Source organism: Nannospalax galili, unplaced genomic scaffold, assembly GCF_000622305.1.
Source record: "Nannospalax galili isolate Female #2095 unplaced genomic scaffold, S.galili_v1.0 scaffold227, whole genome shotgun sequence".
NCBI classification, from domain to species: Eukaryota; Metazoa; Chordata; class Mammalia; order Rodentia; family Spalacidae; genus Nannospalax; species Nannospalax galili.
Window position 1 is genome coordinate 7,559,868 of NW_008360303.1, and position 18,794 is coordinate 7,578,661.

General features: G+C 38.3%; 1 protein-coding gene across 2 annotated transcripts; it reads right to left on the reverse strand.

The window, feature by feature from the left end:
• Window positions 1-4: 4 nt before the first annotated feature.
• Window positions 5-15,610, reverse strand: Prg4 (proteoglycan 4). Of its 2 annotated transcripts, XM_029559232.1 has the most exons (11): window positions 15,505-15,610; window positions 12,738-12,860; window positions 11,038-11,157; window positions 8,682-8,828; window positions 4,412-6,421; window positions 3,707-3,784; window positions 2,588-2,724; window positions 2,167-2,323; window positions 1,557-1,754; window positions 839-964; window positions 5-141 (listed from the first exon to the last, which is right to left on the reverse strand). In XM_029559232.1, the coding sequence occupies exons 1-11, from the start codon at window positions 15,587-15,589 to the stop codon at window positions 44-46; spliced, it is 3,279 nt and encodes a 1,092-aa protein (XP_029415092.1). In that variant the 5' UTR covers window positions 15,590-15,610; the 3' UTR covers window positions 5-43. The 2 variants fall into 2 exon arrangements, with proteins under 2 accessions (XP_029415092.1, XP_029415093.1); XM_029559233.1 differs by lacking the exon at window positions 8,682-8,828.
• Window positions 15,611-18,794: the final 3,184 nt, after the last annotated feature.

An 18,794-nucleotide genomic window follows, 5' to 3' on the forward strand; every position in this document is an offset into this window, starting at 1 on the left:
ATTGTTGTCTTCATTTTACTTGAGTCTTCCTTTGCTTGTCAGTCTAAGGGCAGTTGTACCAGACTTTGGAGAGTGTCTGCCCAGAACGAGTAGTAATTGGTCTTGCTGTTCTGCTAGGCACATCGATATTGTAGTATTGATCTAAATGGAAGAGAAATCATTTTTTTTTTATTAAAAAGAAAGCAAAACACTTGTGTTGATTACTATATTCAAAGGTAGTATATCATTTCAGAATCAGAAATGTGTTTATTAGTTAATGTGAACTCTGGCAAGAAAGAAATAATTGCCTTGATAGAATGACTTTTCAACACCTTTCAAATAAAATGTGTTCAACTTTCCATTTTGAAAGAAAGTCTAAAAAATTATTCATTTGGGTCTTATCCTTTTTTTAAAAAATACACTCTTAAGGATTCATATTATAGGATCATAGGGAGAATAATTTAGATAATTGGTCTTTTTGAAGCAAATTATCATGATAATATATAATTAATAAAATTAGGCTCTCATGAATGTCCCTCACGTTATAGACTAATAATAAATGGCATCTGTTAGGTGCCACATATGATAGACGTAAAATACTGGTTTTCAGTACCAGTTTTGCCCCAATAATTTGATGCTTTATCAGAATTTCCTGAAGGTAGGAGTAGAAGTGAATAGTGCTGCGTCCACTTAAATGAAATTAATGCCAAGTTCTCCCTTCTTCACAGCGACAGAGTAAGCATTGAAGTTCAATTTTCATCATCAGTCACCATTGTACGCTTGATGTTTTTGCTTAAGTTGCATTTGTGCTTTCATAAGTGACAATGAGGGAAGCTCAAAGATTGTCCATATAACTTACCCTTAGAAAAGGCATAGTAATCGTAGCCATCAGGTTTTCTGCTGTTGGGCAGTGTAATTGCTGAGGTAACCACATTTGGAAACCCTCTCCACATGGTACTCACTTTGACTTCATTATGGAGGAAACCTGCAGGTGGCATTGTAAAGAAAAGGTATCAGGTTAATAGACTGTCAGCCTTGTCTAATTGCAAGTTCTACACCAGTGAGGGCTACATAGTGACACCTTGCCTCACAATCATGAAACAAGTTAGACAAAACCAGGTTTTAATCTATGCACTGAGTAGCTACTGAGTTCTGCAACTTCTCCCCAAGTGTAAGCTGGGGTCTCTTGGCTGCCTACTGTCAGGAAAAAAAAGCTATCTGATTCTGGGAGCCCTGCCCATTGATTTCCCTCATCCCACCAGGAGGAAGACTGGCACACTGCACTTCCTCAGATTGTGCTCTCTGGTATGACTTTAATATCTTAACTCTTTAGGCCATTTTGAGAATTACAGATTTGTATACAGTGCTCGATGTTTATTATAATTAACAAGCTTGAATAAAAATCTTTAACCACAAAGAAAAACAGAATCGATCCTTGATTACTTAATAAGACATTGGTGTGTTTTGCATCAATAAGTTTCAATTATTAGTGCTTATTTTAAGGTCAATATTTAATAAGGCTTTCTTTGTAAGAAACTAATTCGTGATCAGAATTCCTAATATAGTTCAGATGCTACCTTTGTCCTGATAAGCAACTCTGATGGGTGAATAATGAATTCTGAAGGTGTGTGTTTGAGAAGGGCCAACAGCTCGTTCAAAGCGGCGTCTCCTGACTTGAGCTGCTTCTCCGTACACTGAGTAGTTTATAGCAGGCCTCCTTCTGGAACACTTGGTCGTGGGTTCCTGTTTATAAGTATACTGCTGAATGTTGCCACCTGTTATGTATCAGAAAATCACAGGGAATACCAAAACTGATATTAATGCAGAAAAGTAATGGGTTAGGGTTGCTTTTACATTTTTTGGATGCTTTTCATAAAAGTATATCTAGGTATTAATACTGGCTTTTGTTAATGATAAAGTATAATATGTACTCTCTAAAATATGTTGAAAGAATTAATCCAACAAATTGCATAACTGAAAGTGACAGTGTTTTATTAGTGATCTGAAAACTTAGATGAGCTGTCATTCACATTTGAAGAGATCTAAATACATCCGTTACTTTTCATTTTTCTCATTGAAAATAGTGCTTTTTAGCCAGTAAAAACACCTTTTGGATTGTAAGTAATAAAAGAAAATATTGAAAAATGAATTCTTTAAAAGTAATTTTGTCAATTATGTGATACATACCTCTCTTGAAAAAATATACAGATTCAGGCCTGTTGTTGAATTTAGCTATTGAAAGAGCTGCCACTATTTTCCCTGTTAGTCCTCCAAATCCTTTTACAATCTGTTTAGGATACCCTGCATCTTGTATGTCGTTGGTGAAGCGCCAGTACTGAGAATCCTGATTGTTTAAAAGAAAGCAATGTTAAAGGCTTTGCTGGGGGGGCGGGGGGTGTAATGTGAGGAACTCATTCTTAGATTTAAGTATAGGAAGAAGGTGAGATTTGCTGAATTTGACTAAATTCTTAGTATCAAGACTGTTACTTTGATGATAGAACAGTTCATTAAAATATGAAAGCACTTCTGAATTGAAGGTTAGGAAGATGTGTGTTGTCATAACAAGCTGCAATTATAATTTGATTTCTTTTCTAACTATTTTTGTTACCTTAAAGAAGAAAGTCTTTCCTTCACAGTTACATCTAGTAAAAACAGTATCAATAGGGGAGGGAATACCCCAGACTTCTGTAATCCTACGAGGTGGAGATGGTGGTCTGTATGGATTTAGCATCCAGAAATAATGACCTAAAAATTAAAGAGACATGTCAGCCTACAATCACTCTTGTCCCTGAAGGAAAAAAAAAAAAAATGCTTAATTGTAATAAAGAAAGATGTGTTAAGGGAAGATTTGCGTATTTCTGTGGCGCTTCTTAACTCCGAAATTTAGCAAAACTTTTAAAATATTTTAGTATTTATCTTCCTCTGGAAAGACCTTTTTGGCTTTGTGACTTAAAGTCACATCTGTATGGGTTTCCCTGTTTTTATATTTTAGAATTATATAGGATTTTATGTTTATATGGTATAGAATTATATAGGAATTATAATTTGACTACTAAAATCTCTTGAGCCTTTACTGTGTTTGATTTGTTTCTGTTCAATCTTTATCTGTGTTCTAAGAAGACTAGCTGGAGTTCATAGAAAATTAGTATGAAATGATTTAATTCTCTGGTTATTCTTTCACAAAATGGAACAAGGTGCTATTTTCAAAAATAAGGCAGGAGATACAAATCCTGATGTCATTCCATTTTATTGGAAATTGAAAATACCTTTGAAATTCTGTCATCCCTGTGCCCCCCAAAACTCAGTAATAAAACTTCAATTTTCATACTATATTAACATACTTCATTGTATTAATTCAGTATTTTCATTGTCTGTAGAGTCATCAGTTAGGCAGTTAACACTCTCCTGACTTTGATCTCATGAACACTAACACAAAACAGGAGGAAGTGGGGCTGGAGGAGGAAGCAGTTAAGAGCACTGGTTGTTCTTGCGGAAGACCTGGGCTCAGATCCCAGGCACCCACATGACAGCTAACTGTCTATAACTCCAGTTCCAGGGAATCTGATGCCCTCTTCTGACCTCCACAGGCATTGCACAACACAGGTGCACTTACCACACATGCAGGCATAACACTCATACATATAAAATAAAAATGTTTTAAATGGATATACTGATTTAAAAAAAAAAAAAAAAAAAACAGGAGGAAGCAAATGTATACGGAGCTCACCTCGAAATGCAACCAGTGTCCCATTGCGCAAAGTAGTCAGTCCATCTACTGGCTTACCGTTGCATAAATTGGTCTCATCTAAAACAAATTAGCAAAAAATACAGAACAGAATGAGGAAAGCATGTTGTTGAACTCCACAGGATTGTTCCTGTTTACCCTTTTAAAACTCTTGAAGCACATTGTGTAAGGTAAAAAAAAAAAAAAAAGTGAAAGTTTTTTATAATTCCTCTTAACTAAATGTGATACTACCCAAAAGTATCACATAAAAAATAATTATGAATTATAAAGGGCCAGGTTAGCTTGAACTTCATGTACATGAGGCATTTATTAGATGTTTGAGCTCATGTTTTCAGGCATTATTTTTGCATTGATTGAGTAAAAGTACACATTCTTTTTCTTTGCATTATGCTTTCTTAAGGACAGACTCCTCACTAAATTATTTTGACATTCTGTACACCATCTCTGCTTCTGAGGACGTGCATACTAAATTCCTAATGCTGTACTATGGTCAGTTTTCTGGAGACTAAGTATACTCACTACCATTACTCTGCTTAACTGTAGGGACGTATAATGAAACTTGCTAAGTTAACAGGTTAGAGTTCTAGGTAATATATCTCAGTAGTGTGATACTAAATCGGGGCATTCTGATTCATACAGATATAAATTAGCATTTACAATTTTAAAAATGAAAGTGATGCTTAGTACCTGAAAGCATGGAGTTGATGCTCATGCCTTGATTAGGGTGTCTTGCTAAGTGTTCAGTGCCTGGAATAATGATGGGTGTTAACACTGGGGGCCTGGGAATCATGTGAGGTTTTTCTCCGGCTCCATCTGTATCTTCATGACTTGGATTTACTTCAGCTATTTCTGAGTTTGGAGTTTGACTGGGGTTGGTAGTGGTTTGCAGCATGGCTTCTAAAGAGGTGGGATTCAGTTCAGGCACTGTTGAGGTCTTTGGAGGAGCTGGTGTAGTCTTTGGTCTTCTTGCTTTAGGTGTCTTGGGCTTTTTGGTAGAAGAGGGCTTCTTGGGTGCTTTGGTTGGCTTTTTGGTAGAAGAGGGCTTCTTGGGTGCTTTGGTTGGCTTCTGGGGTTTGGGAGTTGTTGCCTTCAAATCAGTGGCAGTATCTTCTGATTCAGGCCTTTCTTCGGCTTTATTCAGAGTCTCTTCAGTTGTAGTAGCAATTACTTTGGGTGCCAGAGTTGTTGCTTTCAGAGTAGTAATTTGGGGTGATGTGGTATCTTTAGTTGTGGGTGTTACTTGTGTGGTGGTAGTTGGTTTTGATTCAGTGGTCTTTTCTGGCGTAGTTGGTGTCTCTTTTGTTGTAATTTTTGGTGCAGCTGTTGTAATTTTGGGTGTGCCTTTTTCTGTTGTCTTGCCTTTAGCTGTTGTCATTTTAGGTTTGGTTACCTCAGGAATCTTTGTTGGTATAGCAGACTCCTTGGGACTGTTTTCAAGAGACTTTGGTGTGGGTTCTGCAGAAAACACAGGAGTTGCTTCAGCAGGGCTCTGTGGAGTGGTGGGAGGCTCCTTCCGGGTTGTGGAAGCTGATTCCTTAGTGTTAGTAGATTCAGGCTCCTGTGGGGTAGTGGGAGCTGATTCTTTGGGAGTGGTAGGTTCAGGTACCCCAGGGTTAGTGGGAGCTGGTTCCTTGGGAGTAGTGGGTGCAGGTTCCTTGGGGGTGGTAGGTTCAGGCTCCTTGGTGGTAGTGGGTGCAGGCTTCTTGAAGATGGTGGGTTCAGGCTTTGGGGGTATGGTGGGTTCAGGCTCCTTGGAGGTGGTGGGTTCAGGCTCCTTAGGGGTGGTAGGGGCTGGTTTCTTGATGGTGGGGGGTTCAGGCTCCTTAGGGCTGGTGGGCTTAGGCTCCTTAGGGGTGGCAGGGGCTGGTTTCGTGATGGTGGTGGGTTCAGGCTCCTTAGGGGTGGTGGGCTTAGGCTCCTTAGGGGTGGTAGGAGCTGGTTCCTTGGTGGTGGGTTCAGGCTCCTTAGGGGTGGTGGGCTTAGGCTCCTTAGGGGTGGTAGGAGCTGGTTCCTTGGTGGTGGGTTCAGGCTCCTTAGGGGTGGTGAGTTCAGGCTCCTTAGGGGTAGTGGGCATAGGCTCCTTAGGGGTGGTAGGGGCTGGTTCCTTGGTAGTGGTAGGTTCAGGCTCCTTAGGGGTAGTGGGCATAGGCTCCTTAGGGGTGGTAGGAGCTGGTTCCTTGGTGGTAGTGGGTTCAGGCTCTTTGGGAGTGGTAGGTTTAGGCTCCTTGGTGGAAGTAGGTTCAGGCTTCTTTGTAGTAGTGGGTATTGGCTTGGTGGTAGTGGGAACCGATTCCGTGGGGGCAGTGGGTGTAGGAACATCAGATGTGGGTGCAACATCTTTAGCAGATGTTTTCTCTGCACTGCGAATCTCTTTAGCTGAAGTAGTCTTCTCTTTTGCACTGGTGGAGGTCTGTTTATTTGTTGCAGTCATCTTAGTTTCAACCGTTGTCTCTTTATTGGCTGTTAAAGATGCCTCTTTGGTTGTCTCAGAATTAGGTGCATGACTGGGTTTAGGACTTACTGGTTTTGTTGTTGTAGTCTTGGGAGATGTGGCAACTTTATTGTGTGGAGTTGTAGGAATGTCAGGTGTTGGGGTGAGCTTGGTTTCACCACTGTCCAGTCCACTTCCAGTATCATCGACGACCGGCGGTTTGGGGGCAGATTCCTTTTTGGGAGTGTCTTTCTTGTTATCTTTTACTAGAAAATAAAGTAAATATCTTGTTATTTTGATTTTTTTTCCTTTAATAGTGACATAAGGAGCATATCCCCTATCATGGATTAGCTGTATGTTTCTTAGCAAATTGCTAACTTTTAATATATCTGTTAATGTATTACAAAATAATAAATATCCTAGCTTTGGGGGCTTTTTATAGAGAGAATAAGATAATAGCTGAAAAACACAAATAAAACCCTATGCATAAATAACGTGGAAGTGGCAACTCTGAAATGCCAGCCAAGCGATCAGTCCATCTCTGTGTTAATGTTCCTTGCTCCTCACTTTCCACACAGCCCCCTCCCCCCCCATTCCTTATTGCTTTGTCTCTTCCTAGAAACTTGATTCTAGCCTCTTGTAGATTCCATACACCAATTACTGCAGAGGCCTCCACAACTAACACTGCGGATTTGGCTTCAGGCTTCCCAGGGGTTTCTGTTGAACCTTGTTGCCATACATAGGGCTGCTCCCTTCTACTCTCCTAATCTGCTGGATTAAATTTGACAGTCCCAGAGGACACAGGCCATTAGGATGTCAGGGCAGCAGCAAGACTCTACTTAAAATTCCCCAAAGCAACTACCCCTTAGGTGAGCTAATAATCCCAAGGAGCCTTTCCACTCACAGGAATTCCATTTAGCAAACTTACATTGCTCTTCTATTGTGAGCAAAATTCCTGGAATGACTTAAACATAGACTCTCTGGCTATTAGGCTAGACAGAATGTTTGAGAGAAACCACAGTCACCTAGGAAACAGTTCCTCAAATATCTAGTACTTACTAGGGAGAGAGAGAGAAAAAAATATATATATATTGGTCTTTTTGAGACAGGGTCATATATATATATATATATGGTCTTTTTGAGACAGGGTCCCCTGTAGCCCCAGCTGTCCTGGATTCACCATGGAGACCAGGCTGGCCTCGAACTCACAGAGATCTGCCTGCCTCTGTCTCCTGAGTGCTGGGATTAAAGTCGTGTGCCACCATGCCCGGGGAGAATATATTTTTAATTTCAGGAAATACAAAGAGCAGAACAAATGCAATCTTGTTTCAGGAAATAATAAATTACATAAGCTCCCAGAGAAAAACAAGCCAGATGTGTTAATATTAGAAAAGATCTGTAAAATATGAATAATAATCTTGCCACCAAGATTTAGGGGAACATCAGGATTAATATTGGTAAAACACTTGAAGCACTATATAAGTTTTTAATTAAGTAAAATGAAGCTGTAGAAGGGAAAATGGAAGCCTGGGGGGGAAAGGACGGGAAGAATGCACAGTAGTCAGCTAGGCAGGGGTTGCCACAGGCCACCACAACCGTCATCCCCGGCACTCTCCTGTGCCTCCACGGTCACTGCTACAGTATCTTCTTAGCCTTTGATTTCAAGACTGTCTTCTTAACTGCTTAAGGCTAAATTTCCTGTAAGATGTGTTCATTTGGCACTTTCTAAAATGACTGCTTTTAAAAGGCCTGTACCTCCCAAATACTGAAATCTCAAATAATTCTATCAACACATTGTTAAAAAATTATTGTTAACACGGCATTGATAGAGTCTTTGATCTTTATCAATGCTCAAACCTTTTGGTTTCTTCTGTAATTCTCTATTAGCTGAATTTTTGGAAGACTTGATTTTCCGAATAGTTGAAGAGGAAGAGGAGGAGGAGGAGGAGGACTCTTGATTTTCAGAAACAGAATGTTCTATAAATCAAATAAAAAGTTTGATCACACCAACTCTGATTTAAAGCAAACAGACAAACAAAAAAGAACTGTGGGTCCACATACAGTAAGAACTGGTGATAACTGGTCTGTAGAAGTTTGGGTCTGCACTTACTTTATTGGTAATGCAAATGATTGCTTTCTTAAGTCATCAGTTAGAAGCAATGCATTTGAGTTTATCACACATTCTAACAATATGACTTTCTCCTGATTTTCTCACACTTGCCAAAATTTCTTACAGAGTTAATTAATTCTGTAAGAAAAGATAAAGGAAAAAAGGGATGAATTTTTTGGTTTTTACAGTAAGATTTGTCCTTTCTGACAAAGATCCATGCTAGGTTTGTTAAATAAAGGCTATATGCCCGAGTTTATGCTTGGGTGTAAAGTTTAGCTTAAATCAAGTAGACAAAAAACTAAAATAAGCCCTTCATGACTTGTAGGATTGCCCTCTGAGGATACTCATTTGAGTAGTCCACCTACAGGTTATTTCGTCTTGGAAATCTCCTGTAGTGCTGTCTGTCATCTTCCTACCTTCTGTTATTTCCTCTGATTCTATAACTTTCTTAGTCTTCTTTTTTGGTGATTTAGATGAGCGTTTGGTGGTTGATTTGATGGTTTGAGATGCTTCTGGACGCGGAGGTGCAGTCTTTGGAGGTGGTGGTGTTGTGGGATTATGCACTGAGGCCAAGCAAGACAGGTTGATTAACATCCAGTTTGTATTCATCTGTAGTGCTAACTGAGAAGCATGGATGCGTGTGGCTTCAAGAGTAGGTACTGATAAATGTCAGTACAGGAAGGCTCTAGCCCAACTTGAATAACTCCAAACCAAATAATTCTGTAGCAGTTCTACACAGTACTATAAAATAGTGATTCCCAAAGTGTAGAAAGTTTTGATAGAAAACAAAGTCTTAGGAATTAGATGCTCTAAATGACAGTCTTGGACCCACAAATGTCTACCTTTATGACCATGGGCATATAGGCCAAACTCTATTGAACTTTATTTTCTCAGCTGCAAAGTGAGATGTATATTCACTATTTCTGAAGGTGAATGCCCACCCAAAACAAGATGTAACTATGAGCTTTGCCCATCTTCCTATGATTACAGAAATAATGCTGCATGTTGATGATGGGTTAACCATACTCTTATCAAGTATAAGAATTATACTTTTCCTGTATTCATATGTATTTAAGTCAAATGATGCCAATTTGTCTGTTTTTCTTATAAAAGTTGTACATGGATATTTTGAAAATCTCATGTTTTCACATATTTCTTTCCAAGTAAACAAGCATGAATGGTTTGGTGTGTGTCTCTTTAGCCTTATTCCCTCCTCCCACTCATCATGTATGAAAGAGCAAACATGGGGCATCACTGGGACTCAGGAAGGAGAGGGACTTCTGAAAGATAGGAAAACAGCAGTGGGGACTCTGGGAAGGGTGCAGTTGTGATGCCTCCTGCTATGTGCACCAACATATTTTCAGAACACTATTTCTGATCTCTGTGAACCACGTACCTCTCTTCTCTCCCCCTACTCAGCAAAATATCAAGTTGAGTAACAGTTCTGCCATGTACTAGTTAGTGATCTTGGCCAAAACAGATAACCTTTCAGGTTTTTCTCTTACCCACATTGGAAGGCAATATGCTATGACTCCCGTCAATTCTTGAAATGTTAAGAGTTTTTAGATAAATAGATCCCTAAAACTAGTATCTATAGCAGCCCTGAAACAATTTGGTAGTAAGCATCAATACTTTGCTATTTTTTAAACGAAGTTCTGAATGCTTCCCTTTCCAATCAGGACCCTTACTATCTTCATGAATTCTGTAATTGCTTTTTTTTTTTCACATTCTAGCATTTGTTTTTGTTGTTGTTGTTTTTGTTGTTATTGTTTTGTTTCAGTTTTTGTCACATAGCCAAAATAATTATCAAGGTAGTGAGTATATATCCCCATCATGGGGCCTCTGAAAGCTGCGGGAACACTGAGCTCTGAATTTTTGAAAACAAGGGTGTTGTCTCCATTATTTTTAGAATACTTTTCAATGAAAACATTGAACAGTTAAGAACCATCCCTCAGCTCTGCTGATTAAGTTTTCCACTCCATTTCTCTACTGCTCTAAAGAAACAAGAGATATAACCTGTTCCAGTAAAACAGGATTATGCAAATAATGCCTATTTCACTTTCACATTCATGGAGTCTCATTTTAAGAAAGTATGATTAAGAACAAATATTGATATATTGATCGAGGAAGTATCTTTTGTTTATTTATTTTGTAAAATCTTAAAGGTTCTGTTATACTGTAAGAGTATTCCTTTAAGTCTTATGCCAGAGAACAGCTCTGAAGCAAGACTATGCTTTTTTATTGACCTTATCATGTACAAGCTTTGTTCAGAGATTATTGAAGGGGCTGGAGGGATAGGAAGGAACAGATAATTGAATTACCAACTTTTGGTAAATTTGCCTGTAAATCTGCTGACTTAATTCATAATTTTTTGTGAAAAGAAGCTGGAAATATTGCTCTGTCCTTAAATACAGGCTCATACCTTGCAGCCTAAAGCAGTGGAGTCAAGTACCAGTTAGTGGGGACAAGAAATTGTCAAATGAGCTGATTGTTGTATATTTAATCTGAAATGGAACCACCTCTGAGATAAAAGCCTAACACTCCGCCTGCCTCTTCTCTGCTATTCGGCCAGCGATCTCTGTGCTTCTGCACCCCTCTGAACTCCTCTGGGAAGATGCTTTTCTTTAATTCCTCGTGAAACAAATTACTACGAAATACCTTATACATTAATAAAACTGAGACCTTAGATGGGCTGTGTATTAGATAGTAAAGCCAAGGTCATTTTCAGAACTGATTGTGCCGAGAAGCGTTGACCGGTACCATGATCCTTACCTTCTTCACAGAAACTTTCATAGTCAGCACAACACTTGCCAAACTTCTTACACTGGGCGTCACAGTCGCACTCCCTCCCCCGCGCAAAGGACTCGAAGCAGCGGCCTTTACAGGAGAGCTCTACCCAGAGCAAAACAGACATCATACATTAGGGGTTTTTTTGTTGTTGTTGTTTTGTTTTTTGATTTTTTATTTATTATTTTTATTTTATGTGTATGCATGTATTGCCTGCACGTAGGTAAGTGCACCCGTGTTATGTAATGCCTGCGGAAGACAGAAGAGGCTGTCGGATCCCCTGGGACTGAAGTTATGGACAGTTGTTAGCTGCCATGTGGGTGCTGGGATTCGAACCCGGGTCTTCTGCAAGAACAACCAGTGTTCTTAACTGCTAAGCCATCTCTCCAGCCCCGGTTATTAGTTATAAAGCAGTAGTTACACATCTTGTAGCCATTTCCCATACCATAGATGACTAGAGTCCCAAGGGTGTGTTTCTAAGTTTTTAAATTTGAGAATTGGAGCACATATATCATCCAGTGTGAATAAATAAATCATAAATAAATGAAAAAGAAATGATGTCCCAAATGGAGACAGCCTAAGTAAGAAAGAAATGAGTTAGACTATCATCCTTTGTCCTTTGAGGTGCCAGGAGACACCCAATGCTGCCTGAGACATTTACATTTGTTGATAATAGAAATCAGGAAATATCTACACAGCAAACCACCCTTCCTATGAAGTCCTTCATCCTCTCCTCATTCCACTGACACCATTTCTCTGCAATAGATTTATAGTAATTGATGTATTTATAGTAATTCACGTCTTATAACAATATATTTCAAGGAACTGACATAATAGGCCACTGTTCAGGCTCAAAAATCACTTACAATGCAGAGACTTTTATTATGGAGACCTGGAGAGAATATAGGACTGAAAATTTCAGCTTAATCCCATGGTGTGGGCTCTGTTAAAAGGCATGCTCATGTCAGAAAGAAACTTGATTAGAAGTACAGTGACTTACCAAGACCTACTTAAAATATTTTACCCAATACATTAAGCATACAACACTATAGTTAACCACCTTCACATGAAATTCTAGAGCAAATATAACTTTACACATTTTAATTATAGATTTCATAAATTGAGTATTAAATTTTTCTGCATTGATTACAAAAAAAATGACTCAAACTATGCCCAAGTGAAATGCCACTAATTCAGACCCCTTTGGATTTTGACTGAAATTCATCATTAAACACTAATGTTTGATCTTTAAAATATCCTTTTCAGGAAATTTAGAAACATAGTAACAATAAAAGGTCAGATTGTATATAGAATTAATCTGTGCATGTAGATCCTTTTGATAAAACTATCTGACGGTCCCTATCACTAAACAATTACAACTCTAATTGTTACTGAAGAAGTATACCTAACTTTTTCTTAATGCCTGCTAAGTTACAGTATTAATTCTGTACTGAAGACAATCTACAGTCAATAAATATGTGCAAGTGACAAATTTCCAGGTTCCTGTCTACTCTCTGGTAACCACAAGCTCCGAACCCATCCTTAGGTACTGTGAACTGCAACATTTATGCAAGTGAGGGGGAAAAGGACTTAAGCAAAGAAGGTGAAATCAAGGGAGCATAGGCCTGCAAAAGCAGGCTCACAGGACAGTGGGCTCGACAGGACACCCAGCTCTCAGGACTTACCTACAGTGCAGACTTTCTTGAAATCGGGGCAGCACTCCATGTAGTGTTGACAGTTATAATCACAGTTGCAGGTGGCATCTCTAGAATACCCTTCCCCACATCTCCCTGCACAGCTTGATAAATCTAAAATCATACAATACTAGAGTAAACATGGCCAAACCACTTTTAGACAAGGAGATATCTATTAAGGAGGACAAAGCCACTGATCAGGAAGAACTACCCACTGGGAAAGGCTGGGAATGATGCTTAGCGATAGACCTAGCAGATGTTGGGCTGTTCTTTTATGTGACCTTAATCATCACTTTATTCTTCGTTAGACTGGGATGATAAACACACCTTTGAAAATCAGGCAAAGTGATGTTTGCATGAGGAGAGGCAATCTTTGCAGGAAGGCCAGCAGTTACAGCTTTTGCTGCTGCTGCTGTTTTAACTACCTGCCATCTATAGAGCATCTATGGGCCAAGTACTACTGAACTATGTGCTTTGTCTCCAGTGCTTATAAAAATGTTTCCAGGAGAGCATTAGCAGTCCTTCTCAAGGTAATAGTAATGACACAGAAATTCTAATAACTTGTTGAATGTTGCACAGCTGGTTACTGGTTACAATGTATCTGTGTTATTGATTCATTATTTACTGACCCCCTTCACTCTTTTATAGGTTCCATTAATTGTAATTAATTATATAGTCATCTAAGTAAACATTGAGCTCTGATCCACCTCATTTAAAGCATAAGCTCTTCCCACCAATTGCATTGCCTCTCATTTCCACCAGCTGGTTAATTTAGAGCAGTCTGGTTATGCCAGGATCACTTTACTTGGTGCTCTCCTTTGTCAGCAGAGGTAAGAGAGAACCCTTGAAATAGGATATGAATATGAGTCTAAAGGTCACAAACTGAGTTTTGGGGGCCAAGCAAAGTATAATGAAGGAATGATTATCTGCAAATATTTCTAAAAATCATTTGGCAGACAACAAATGAAGGCCTTTCCAAGAGGCAACAACAAGAGATTCCACCTCTGAAATGTCCTAAATCCATAGAGGGATGTTGAAACACACTGAAAAACAATCTCAAGAGAATCCAAGAAAGTTAACGTCTTAATACACAACTAAGCAATAAAGAGTAGGATAACTTTCAGAACTTCTGCTTACATACATATGTGCACAACACATACAAAAATGCATATATAGTGTATGTATATGAATACATATATTATATATAAAAGGAAAAGAATAGGAGGTTGAAACGGCAAGAGAAGCAGACAAAACAGCATCAAAAGATTATTCTTTTACACTTAGCAGATTTCTGAAACAAGTCAACTTCTTCATTTCCATAGATTATACCCTTTTATTTTGTTGCTATTCATTTTATCTACTAATTTGTGCATGTGTGTGCATGCGGTGCATGCATGTGTTTGTACATGTGTGTGCAGATATATAGAGGTAGATGTTAGAGATCATCTGTCTCCACCCTATTTTCTGGAACAGAGTTGGGCCTCTCCCTGAACCTGGACTTACCATTTCCACTAGACTGGTGGGTCAGTGGGCCCCAGGGTCTACTGTCTCTACATCCTAGAACTGGGGTTACAAGTGCGTATTACTGCACCCTGCTTTTGACTTGGGTGCTGGGCATCTAAACTCAGGTTTTTATTCTTATGTAGCAGGCACTTTACCATTAGGCCCTCTCCCCAGCCCCACTAATTTTAATTGTATTTATTTAAATAAAAAACTTTCAGTGAACAGGCTATTGTATTAGGAAGGAAAAGATGATTTAGGAGACACTCAGTGTTGTGAGTCTTAGTACCAAATGAGAAAGCTGAAGGGTCTGAGAGAGATGAGAGCGGTCATCATTCCTAACTCAGTATTTAGATCGCTTTCTGTGTTTCTCCACCTTTTCTTACTGGAGTGACTTTAAACCATGCCTAAGTAAGCAGTCACCTCATGTTCAAGTTTCATGAGAATTTTAGAGATTTTGCTGGAAATGTCTGCTTTAAAAATAAAACCTCACCACAATTGTGGACATTGATTTTTCTTCTATCAGGCTGTGTGTGCCAAAGGGAAAAATCTAAAGTTAGATATTGTTCACTAAGCAACCTAAATCTCAAGCATAAAACTTTTCCTACTGTGATTATATTGAATATATATTTAGTAACATTCTATCAAGAGGAATAACGGAAATTGTTCACCTAGGACTGACTGAGAAGGGCTGAACTCTTCAGTATTGAAGCTAGGCAGTGGCATTCCCCTCTGCATAAGTCCACACTGGGATGAATAGTCCTTTCAAGACAGAGAGAATGCTCAACAGATGAATTCCACACCAAACATGCTAGTGTTCATTATAATATGCCAATGTCTCCCTGATGCCAAATCAATAATTTATTTGATGTAAAGGTTGAGTTAAATTTGTCAACATACAGGTTTAAAAAATGTTATTTAAATGTTCTTTTCAGTTGATTTGATGGTGTTGTATAACTCCAGTATAGCTTTGTCATGTAAATGCCAGTATCTTTAAAATTGGGAGTAAAACCATAGGAACAGAGTAGGGAAACCATTTTCTACCAAAGCTCACAAATTCTTCAAAAATCTAATAATGCCATAGAAAAAGGAGACTCTCCAAACACATAAATACGCTGCATATGTTTTAATTTTAAGAGTGTAAAATATTAAACTCAAGCAAATATAAAATTTTAGGATTCTGATTTTTTGTTGTCATAAAATGCAAACTGATTAACAGCAGTAGTTAAATAAAAGCATTTTTTGATGGGTAAGTTACCTTGAGATGAAACTTGTTGAGTCAAGAAAACAGATAGCAGCAGCAACAGCAGCAGCAGGTGAGTGGGAAGACCCTTCCACTCCATGATTGTTCTTAGCTGCAACACCCTTGCTGGAAATAAAACAAAAGCATCAGAAATCTGCTCTTTAATCTCACCAACAAATAATGTGTGTGTTACGCACACTGTTTAGAAACTTTCAAAATGTAGTTTAAAACTGTGTTGTTCTTGAAACAAGTCTTTAAAATAATCAGCTTGAACTCCTTAGAAAGTCTTTGATCATCCCATTTAATATTATGCAAAGCAAGTCCTGAAGCTATTTCAGTTAAATTACTGACCACTATATTACCTCAGAATCATCTCCAAAGTAGAAGACAGGCTTATCTGAAAACGCTATTCAAAGAGTTGTATGTACTTACAGTACAAAGTTTAAATCATATCTTGGAGAAAAAATAAGCAGTTTCAGTAAAACTGAGTTTATCAAAAGCAGACGAGTTATTATTCCAACTTTCCCTTCTCTCTCAATATACGTTAATAGGCTTCCCACAGGTGAATCACAAAAATACAATTCTTTTCAAAACTTTCTAACTACTCTTCAAACTACTACCTTTTTTCAAGCACTTTTAATCAAAATGTACTTAATTCTACAAAGCCAATTAACTTTGACACTTACCCGTAACAGGATAGATGAATTTCTCCAGTGTGCTGGAAGTCTTATATACCAGTGCAAATAGATTGGGATGAACCAATTAGTCCAAAGGTTAGACAAAATCAACAGTGACAACCTATGAAATCAGTTTCCTCATTTATTGGAAGAGGGCCCAGACGACTAGACTTGGGCAACATCTGGAAAACACTTCCATTAAGAAAAATGACTACTACAAAATAAATTTAGATTTACTGGCCAAGACACATTTCTAATTTCTAAGTGAAATAAACAGATTGTTCTGAGATAGTAAATCACTCTGGAAAGCTTTGACTACTGTGACAAAGTCACAGTTTTCTAAAATACTCGAATGCTGGTACAATGTCTTTCTTTTTTTCCAGTCTAAGCAAAGGTGGCTCTGAAACTTTTCTAATGTTAACTTGAGACAAAAATATTGTGAGCTGACATCAATAAACGTGACAGACTTTTTGTATTCTTATTTCCATGCCCTGAGTTACCTACAGTTAAAGTATCCACACTGTGGAGTTTCAGGCATCATTACCATATAAAACCTTGCATTAAAATGCTACTGAAAAGCCAGCACAGTGACACACACTTGGAGTCCCAAATACTAACTCTAGGACTGAGGAAAGAGGATCAGGAGCCCAGGAGTTCAAGGCTAGAGTAAGCATCACAGTGAGATGATAGTGACTCCATCTCAAAAACCATAAAACAAAAATGTGTTGATATTTCCTTGCCCCTTTTATTTAAGGCCAGCAGTGTTTGGAAAAGATCTTTGAAATTACTATAGTGTATTTTCCCTGCTACAAATAAAATGTAAGCTCAACCTTGCAGAGCTATGTGAGCTCAGCTGGAAGCTTTACCCCGCCTTGATACAGAATGTTCTTGTTCAAATCTTAGCGCCTAACAAAAGTACACACCTACATCTCAGCACCTTCCTGAACCCTTCCCAGATCACATTTAGGATTACAGTCAACAAATGGACTATATTTCGTTGAAATTATCTGTTTATTTGTTTCCCAACACTGACAGACATTGATCTTGCTGAGGATCCATGTTAATTCTCTTGTCAGCCTGTGGTCTAGTGCTTCACCAAGATTGTGGGTCTAACATGTACTTGATGAAACAACTGTTCTAGCCTGGATTCTTTCATGTGTTGGGTATTTAATAGCTGCTGTATCTAATTATCAAAAGATGCTTTTTTAGATAAAATATCATCATCTACATTTTATAAATAAGAAGATGAAGAACCACAAATGAAGGACCCGTGATCATCCACAGAAGCAAAATTTGAATCCAGGACTATGTATCCTAAGTCTCATCCTGTTTTTATTATATCTAACTTGCTTTTGATTAAATGCATCACTTCAACATACAATCACTGCACTAAATTTTACTTCTTCATTTTTACATGTTTATTTTTCAAGTGAATATATAGACAGTTTAGAGGCTATTATCCTAACTTCTGATAACCCCTCTTCTTTGAGACTACCCCACCACCTATAGATGTATTTCCCCTTTATCTAGAGTTACACAGATGACCTTACCACAAGGGTCACAGTTGATAAGGCTGGGAGGAGAAAACTCTTCTAAGCTGGACCAATGTGTTTCCTTCTAGAAAGACAGAAGTTTGGATTCGGAAGTTACAAGTCTGTCTGCCAATGGAGATCTCTAACATATAACCTTCAGCTCACACTTTAAAAAAAGTTCTTCAGACAAAAAAGATGCAAATAAATGAAGCAGTGCTCCAGAAAGGTATTTCTAGAAACTTTGTGGGTTCTGGTTATATTTTCGTTCTTTAGACCCTCCTTCTCGCTTCATGTATTTATGGGAAAGCCCTTTTTTGGATCTGAGGCTAAAGAAGTTTTTTTGCTACTTGAAAGCATTAATAAATGTATATTATATCCATGAAAGATCCTATTGGATGGAGTTGAACTAAATTCTCTTAGTTTATTTTATTTACCAAAGTCAAGAGGAGGAAGCAAAAATACGAAGTACAAACATTTAAATTGTGTTCTGATTTATACCTTCTGAACTATCTGTACTATTATTTTCTCCTTTATATGAATCTCATAATGGTGGTAAATGACACTTTTGACTGTGTGGGTGTGTGCCCCTGTGCACACACAAGGAGAGCCAGAGAATGACATCCCACGTCCTGCTTTATTACTTCCTGCCTTACTCCCTTGCGATAAGGTCTCTCGTTGAACCTAGAGGTTGCCTGGAGGCCTGCAAGCCCTGGGATCTTTGTGTCTCTGGCCTCCATAGAGCTGGAGTCACAGGTTTACACATGACCAAAACCAACTTTTTATGTGCCGGAGATTTGAACTTGAGTCCTCATGCTAATGTAGCAGGTGTTCTTGCCCCTTGAGTTATTGCCCCGGCCCCAGAAAATGGCATTTTTAAATTGATCGAATATCTTAAGTTCAAGTTCTAGGCTTCAAAAAGTGACAAAGAAAATATGTGTACACACATACTTCATAGCCAATGTAAGCTTTAACATTAAACATATCCATTAACACATTCTAAGATTTAGCTAATCTTACTGGATAATGAAGCTATCTAGGCAAAACTTACCCTTGAATGTGGACATTTTTTTTTCAGACATGGTCTCACTATGTAGCC

Bases quoted from the DNA above. Each gene is read 5' to 3' on its own strand.
- Prg4 (XM_029559232.1), bottom strand. From the start codon at position 15,589: ATGGAGTGGAAGGGTCTTCCCACTCACCTGCTGCTGCTGTTGCTGCTG. The intron at 11,158-12,737 runs GTAAGTCCTGAG...TGCTCTGGGTAG, and splicing joins CAAGAAAGTCTGCACTGTAG to AGCTCTCCTGTAAAGGCCGC. The intron at 6,422-8,681 runs GTAGGAAGATGA...TTTATTTTCTAG, and splicing joins ATCAGAGGAAATAACAGAAG to TAAAAGATAACAAGAAAGAC.